Below are 7,068 nucleotides of genomic sequence, written 5' to 3' on the forward strand. Positions count from 1 at the left end.
CTTCCATATTCCAAATTGTCATGGGTATTGGACTGTTAAGGAGAGAAGAGAGTAGCCAGAGACATATCCATCAAGCCTCTCTCTGCTGCCTTTCTCCCAGAAAGGGACCCAAGGCCTCTGACAAGATAAAAACTTTTAAAAAGATATTACAGTAAAAATTTTAAGACAATTAAAAACATCTAGATAAAACCATATAAAATTAACACAAAAACATGCAAATGTCAAAAAATGCCCATTGGCACTCTAAATCAGGCAAACAGGCGCCAGAGGATAAATGGACATGAATCAGCCATTAGGAATGGGAATACTGTAGACAAAAACCGGTGGCAGGCAGGACATTTCAATCTCCCTGGGCGTTCCATCTCAGACCTCAGAACAGCGATTCTTGAACAAAAGAACTACAAAGGTAAATTGGAAAGAGAAACAGTAGAACTGGATTCATCCACATACTACAGTCCCTCAGCAATGGATTGAACAAAGACAATGGTTTCTTGACTCACTACACACACTAACGCTATCAGACAGCATCTTCGCAGGTGCCCTATATTCATCTATTTCTCCCATCACAGGCTAGTCCCATTGCAAAACTGGATCTGCCAGTTTATCTCTATGCACCAAGACCAGTTTCCTATGCCTTTGTGCATTAACAACCATCTTTTAAACTGGACCTGCAACTTCAGTTACAAAGGATTTGTACAGTAATTGGAATTGACATCCTCATATACCAATGGCACATGCATATATATATATATATATATATATATATATATATATATATGCATGCACCTGTGCCTGAGGAAGTACTGTAGACTGAAGTCTAGAAAAGCTCGTGCTGCCAATTTCATTCGGTTAGTCTCAAAGGTCCTACAAGAACTCTACACATACAGTTCCCAGGATTCCCTAGTAGTTAAAGTGGTCTCAGATTGGACTTTTTTTTACACATATTTGCCAGATTGAAACAAGCAGGTACATATAGAATAAATGAAAATCTCTTTATAAATAGTAAACTCTTTATAGCTATTTTAGGAAAAAATAGATGAATTCAAATAATCCTGACTTGCCCAAGTTAGTGCTTTTTTATGCATGCTAGCTTAATAAGATTATAGGAAGATCATTAGGGTTGTTGAGAACTTCAGCACATGAAATTTAATGCATAAGTAATTTTCTCAAGATAGAGGGATAATTTCAAACATTTGTAAAACCATCATAGAGAATTTATTTGACACTCACTAAATGGCAAAGCTAACACGAGTGCTGCTAGATAAGGAATAGTCTTTTCTTTGACCATGGATGAGCTTCTATTCATAAAATAGATCTTAATTATGTAATGTAGAAAGAAGGTAACGATCTTCAACCAACATCTTTGATTCTTCAAGGATTCCACCAAACATTGCACTGATGGTGTGTTTATATCTGGGTCCCCTGTTCTATCATTTTTGAAATCACAGTTAGCTTTCTCTACTATAAAAAGTAATTAGGCAATGGTTTGATGTGAAAATGTATTGTTCTCCTATGCCTCTTTCCAAGCTCTAAATACTACATTGTTTAAATGGATTCTCCACTCCATGAACTATTTTAAGATTAGTTTTTTCCCCCAACTAAAACTTTTCCCACACACCAAGCATTTTTATGGTGTCTTCCTTTGAGAATTTCTGTGTTGGTTCCTGTCCAGAACCATTTCCATATTCCAGGCATTCAAATGGATTTTCCCCTGTGTGTAGAGACAGATGAAAAGTGTTTGTCTTCTGATTGAAAGTTGCTCAAGCAAGCTAAGTTTTCTGACATCTTTTCAAATTCCTCACATTCAAATGGTATCTTCCCTGCATGAGTTAATTGATAAATAGCAGTTTGTCCATTCTGAGTGAAACTCTTTCTGTACTGCTAACATTTAAATGGTTTCTCCCCTGTATGATCCAATTCATGCGCAGCTAGGTAACTCTTACGACTGAAAGTCTTTCCACATTCCTGGCATTTAAATGGTTTCTCTCCTGTGTGAGCTGCTTGATGAGTGGTGAGGTGCATCTTTTGGTTAAAACTCATTCCACATTCCAAACACTTAAATGGTTTCTCTGCTGTGTGAGTTAACTGATGACGAGTGAAGCCTGACTTCCAACTGAAACTTTTCCCACATTCCTGACATTTAAATGGTTTTTCCCCTGTGTGAACTGCCTGATGAGAATTGAAGTGGGTCTTCCGATTAAAACTCTTTCCACACTCCAAACACTTAAATGGTTTCTCTCCTGTGTGAGTTAATTGGTGAAGAGTGAAGCCTGACTTCCAACTGAAACTTTTCCCACATTCTAGGCACTGAAATGGTTTCTCTCCTGTGTGACTTGCCTGATGATCTGTTAGGCTTTTCTTCCAGCTGAAACTTTTCCCACATTCTGTGCATTTAAATGGTTGCTCTGCTGCATGAGTTGTTTGATGAGCTGCAAGGCTTTGCTTCGAACGAAAACTTTTCCCACACTCTAGGCATTTAAATGGTTTCTCTTCTCTGTGTGTTAACTGATGACAAGTGAGACTTCTCTTCCAGCTGAAACTCTTTCCACAGTCCAGGCATTTGAATGGTTTCTCCACGGTGTGAGTGGTTTGATGAGAAGTGAGATGTGCCTTCCGACGGAAGAATTTCCCACACTCCAAGCACTTAAATGGCTTCTCCCCTGTATGGATTCTTTGATGACAAGTGAGATGTTCTTTTTGACTGAATTTCTTTCCACATTCCATGCATTTAAATGGTCTCTCCCCTGTGTGAACTGCTTGATGATAAGTGAGGTGGATCTTCTGTTTGAAACTCCTTCCACACTCCAAGCATATAAATGGCTTCTCCCCTGTGTGAATTGCTTGATGAGGAATGAGGCTTCTCTTCCAACGGAAGCTCCTTCCACACTCCAAGCATTTATAAGGTTTTCCCTCTGTGTGAATTGCTTGATGAGAAGCAAGGTGTTCCTTTCGAATGAATTTCTTACCACATTCCAGGCATTCAAATGGTTTCTCCCTCGTGTGAACTGCATGATGCCGAATAAGAGTTATCTTCTGCCTGAAGCTCTTTCCACACTCCAAGCATTTAAATGGTTTCTCCCCTGTGTGAGTTGCTTGATGATGAATGAGGCTTATCTTCCAACTGAAGCTCTTTCCACATTCCAAGCATTTAAAAGCTTTTTTATGTGCTGCTTTATGACTTTTTCCACATTCCAAGCCTATTAATGATTTCTCCCCTGAGTGCAGTCTTTGATGTTCCAGAAACTGTGGCCTACACCTGAAACTGTTGCCACATTTAAAACATTTAAATCGTTTCTCTGTTATTTGAGATATTTCATGGGAAATTAGTTTTTTCCTATAACTGTCAATGTTTCTACTCTCATCATCCTCACAAGATTTTTCCCCTGTGTGAATTCTCCTGTGATGATTAAGGCTTGCTCTACAGCTGAAACGTCTCCCACAATCAAAACAAAAACATTCACTTCCTTCCTTTGCTCTTTGAGCACTTTGGGGGACTGAAATTCCAGAAATATCAAGACCCAGAAATCCAGGGGAGGTGGCCCTCCTCTTCTCTTGAGTATCCATTCTGATTCTTTTCTCTTCCTTCTCTTTATTTCTGGCTCTTTTGACCATGGGCCTGATTAGGTCTTCAATCCCATTTATATCACTTCCTGGCAAGGAGGAAAAACATAGTCCAAGTCAGAAATAAAGACTGAATTAACATGACCGCTTAACAGACATTAATGTGAGCAGACTACTGGAATGACATACAAAACTCAACAGCGTCTCCCAGTTGCTCTCCTGAGAAGCCTGTGGTAGAGACTGCTTGAAGCAGTTATTTGATAAGATAGATCATCCTCTTAATTAAAAATGAGGAAGAGGGACTGTACTGCAGTCCACAGGTGCTATACCAAATCCTCAATAAAAAACTGATATATACAGTCAACACTCTGTTTTTTGCAAAAATGGAGTTTTGCATATATTCAAGCCCCATTGGCTTGAATGTAGGTGCACCCCATTATTTTCCCCTCCATTCATCCCTCATGCATAAGTGAGGGACACGAATTCCAAAGCTGCGAGAATGGAAGGAGGACTGTATTATTACAGCCCTCCATAGCCACGGATTTTTAACCCATGGATTCAAGCAGCCATGGCTTGAAAATATTCTAAAATACATAAATTCCAAAAAGCAAATTTTGATTTTACTATTTTATAAAGGACACCATTTTACTATGTCACTGTATTTAATGGGACTTTAGCATCCATGGCTTTTGGTATCCACAGGAGGTTCTGGAACCAAACTCCAGCAGATACTAAGTTCCCACTGCATTACACTACTACTACTACTGCTACCACCATTATTATTACTTTAGTAATTTCTGTCCTGCCTTTCTCTGAATAATGAGACTCTAGGCAGCTTGCAACATATTTAAAAATACAGATTAAAACTATTCAAATGTGGCAACAAAAGTATACACATCATTTTATAAAAATTAAACAAATGATCATTTTAAAAACATAAAGCATTGAATACATTAACATTAATTAGAAGTGTAGATGTGCTACATGCTGCAAATGGGCTGTCTGTTTCCTGAAATCATCCACTGTAGCCTTGACCAAGGTGAGCCAGTTTAGGATTTCCTGTGAAGAGATCCCTGAAACCAAACCAGCAGGGAGGGGATGATTTAAGACTATTGAAATGCAACAAGATAGCAGAAACAGATAATAAGAGTTTCACTACTACTGTACTTGCAAACTGACTTGATCTAAGCTTGAGAAGAAGGGAGCCTTACCAAGAGAAGTGACCATCTCCAAAGTCTCCTCCATGACTTCCCTATGCAGGGTCCTTTGTTTTGGATCTAGCAAGGCCCATTCCTCCTTACTGAAATATACAGCCACTTCCTCAAATGTCACCTAGAAAAAGAAATGATACCCATCAGCCAAACATGCAGAAGTGAATTGGAAAAGAAAAGGAAATAGTAAAGTCGAAGGCTTTCATGGCTGGCATCCATAATTTTTTGTGGGTTTTTCTTTGCTAGAACATGGCCACATAGCCAGAAAAACCCACAAAAAAACTACAAAAGGAAATAGTTTAGGGCTGTTAGAAGCAATCTGCTTTTTTGTATAAAGGCACTCATAGCCAATTTAGTGAATAACTTCTATTAAAAGAAAGGAAAAGGGAGCGGTTCTGCCTGGCCCAGAGAGACAAGCAGGGAACCAGACCCCAGCTTGACTCCTTCTTGGCTCAGGCCCCTACCTGAACCTGGTGCGCAGAAGCAGTTCTCAGTGTATCAAAAGGAAGAGAGGAACTGCAAGATTTTGGCCATGGCTGTTTTTCATTGTCTGGAGGGAAACAAAAGGCAAAACTGTTCTCTCTGCTCCTGACTACCATGTTTTCCTACTCATGCAAACAAAACCAAAGATATTTAAGGGGACATTTTTTGTAGAGGGCACAAGGAAATATACCAAGGAAAACTGACTCCCAAAGCAGCTTCCCAGTGAAGTCTTCAGAAGGGCACAATATCATAAAAAACTCACTGGCATTTTCTGTGCATGAATATCAAACTTGGGGGTGGATAGATTTCTCTAATTCTGGCAGTTATTACTGTAATATTGTGTTTCTCTAACTCTGGCAGTTAGCAATACCCATGTTCTTCCCACACTGAAAGGGAGTAAAAGCAGAGAACAGTCTGACTTAGATTATCAATCTTCAGAACCATCCCTTCAGCTGCACTTATACTAGTTTTGCATATTTGCGAAGAGATATACCAGCTGTGTGCTTCCCTTTATGTTTAATTTAATTCCTGTTTACCATAAAGGCTCTTGAAGTTGCTGGTTTGAACAGAAAATCCTTAAACAGTTGAAACAAAACATTTACTGGTGACTGATCCCTTCCCCACATGGGCTCCTCAAGGGAGCAGACAATCAGTCCACCTATTTCAGGCAGACCCAAGATGGGGAGACTAAGTTGGGAAATGTCCACTGATTCTTTACCCATCATAGTTGTCCTTCTCTCATCTCGCTGTACCATCCACTTGAACTGCACTGTTTTTCCAGAGTCCGAGAAAGCCTTCTCTGGCACAGGAAAGTTGCCACACTCTTCTACAATGAGCTCCTGCGGGGAGGGGGGGGGACAATAATAAGCATCATATAGAGAAAGATCAGAAAAGATCAGAAATGATTTTGGATCTCCCTTTCTTGATGATTTCCAAGCAACAGATTGGGTCAGATACTTACAATATTTTTTAAATTACTAGGAGAACATTTTCTCCCCTGTGCTACCTTTCCTGCTTATTCTCTGCTGTCTGGCTCATTAGAAAACCTTCGCTCAGGGCCATTGCCTGGCAACAGGTCTCTGTCCCACAGTCCCTGATCCAGGTTTCTGGGGGAAGAACAGCCAGGAACTGGTCCAGGATCACTAGGTTTGGGATCTGAGCTTTAGCATGTCTCTCTGGCTTCAGCCACTGATGGCAAAGAGCGTGGAGTCGGCTGCAAACCTCTCAGGGGCCCTTGGTCCTCCTTGTAGCAGAACTGCTTAAAATGCTCCCGCTGTACCTCTGAATGGGACGTATTTTCTGTCAGGCTCTTCTGTGGTGTTGCTCTGGAGAATTTCTCACTGCTCCCAGCTGAAAGATGTGGAAGGCCTTTTCTTAACTCAGGGCCAGCTGAGCCTTTCTTTTCCATATTTTATTTGGCTTCCAAAATAGCCAAAGAAGCCTGTTGCCAGATCCTGCCTCAAAGCAAAAAACATGGGGGCACCAAATCCTAGAAAGTAAAGAAAGATGTTTTGTGAGAGAAGCATGAAGAATGCTTTCTTGAGCTGGAGAAGCTTGAGCTAAATGTTTAGTTTCACTCTAGAAATTTGCTCCTGCCCTCTGTATTGAAGACCAACACCATGACTGAAGGTGTCTTTTCCTTCTAAGTCAGAGTAAAACTGCCACACTACTCAGCTTTTCTCTAAAAGCTATACATACATCATTTATATGCTTGCTTTCTCCTGGAGTGGGACTCAAGGCAGCTCACAAGGAAATCAATTAAATCAGTATAAAATGTAAAAAGCTCACAATTTAAAGAAAAAACATTCCAAAC

General features: G+C 40.1%; 3 protein-coding genes across 7 annotated transcripts in view; all 3 read right to left on the bottom strand.

Moving 5' to 3' along the window:
* Positions 1-1,364, bottom strand: part of LOC121924261 (zinc finger protein 883-like) — a 12,468-nt gene extending 11,104 nt beyond the window's left edge. Inside the window, exon 1 of the mRNA XM_042455563.1 lies at positions 1,231-1,364. The gene's annotated coding sequence lies outside the window, so the exon portion shown is untranslated. The remainder of the gene's footprint in view (positions 1-1,230) is intronic.
* The window catches only part of LOC121924248 (zinc finger protein 25-like), a 35,005-nt gene that overhangs the window by 13,744 nt on the left and 14,193 nt on the right, over positions 1-7,068 (bottom strand). The window lies entirely within an intron of this gene.
* On the bottom strand, positions 1,193-7,028 carry LOC121924253 (gastrula zinc finger protein XlCGF26.1-like). Of its 2 annotated transcripts, none has more exons than XM_042455545.1 (5): positions 6,535-7,028; positions 5,974-6,094; positions 5,237-5,322; positions 4,773-4,893; positions 1,193-3,650 (listed from the first exon to the last, which is right to left on the bottom strand). In XM_042455545.1, the coding sequence occupies exons 1-5, from the start codon at positions 6,661-6,663 to the stop codon at positions 1,882-1,884; spliced, it is 2,226 nt and encodes a 741-aa protein (XP_042311479.1). In that variant the 5' UTR covers positions 6,664-7,028; the 3' UTR covers positions 1,193-1,881. The 2 variants fall into 2 exon arrangements, with proteins under 2 accessions (XP_042311479.1, XP_042311480.1); XM_042455546.1 differs by having other exon boundaries at positions 6,217-6,655.

The sequence above is a fragment of the Sceloporus undulatus genome, chromosome 2 (assembly GCF_019175285.1).
Source record: "Sceloporus undulatus isolate JIND9_A2432 ecotype Alabama chromosome 2, SceUnd_v1.1, whole genome shotgun sequence".
NCBI lineage: Eukaryota > Metazoa > Chordata > Lepidosauria > Squamata > Phrynosomatidae > Sceloporus > Sceloporus undulatus.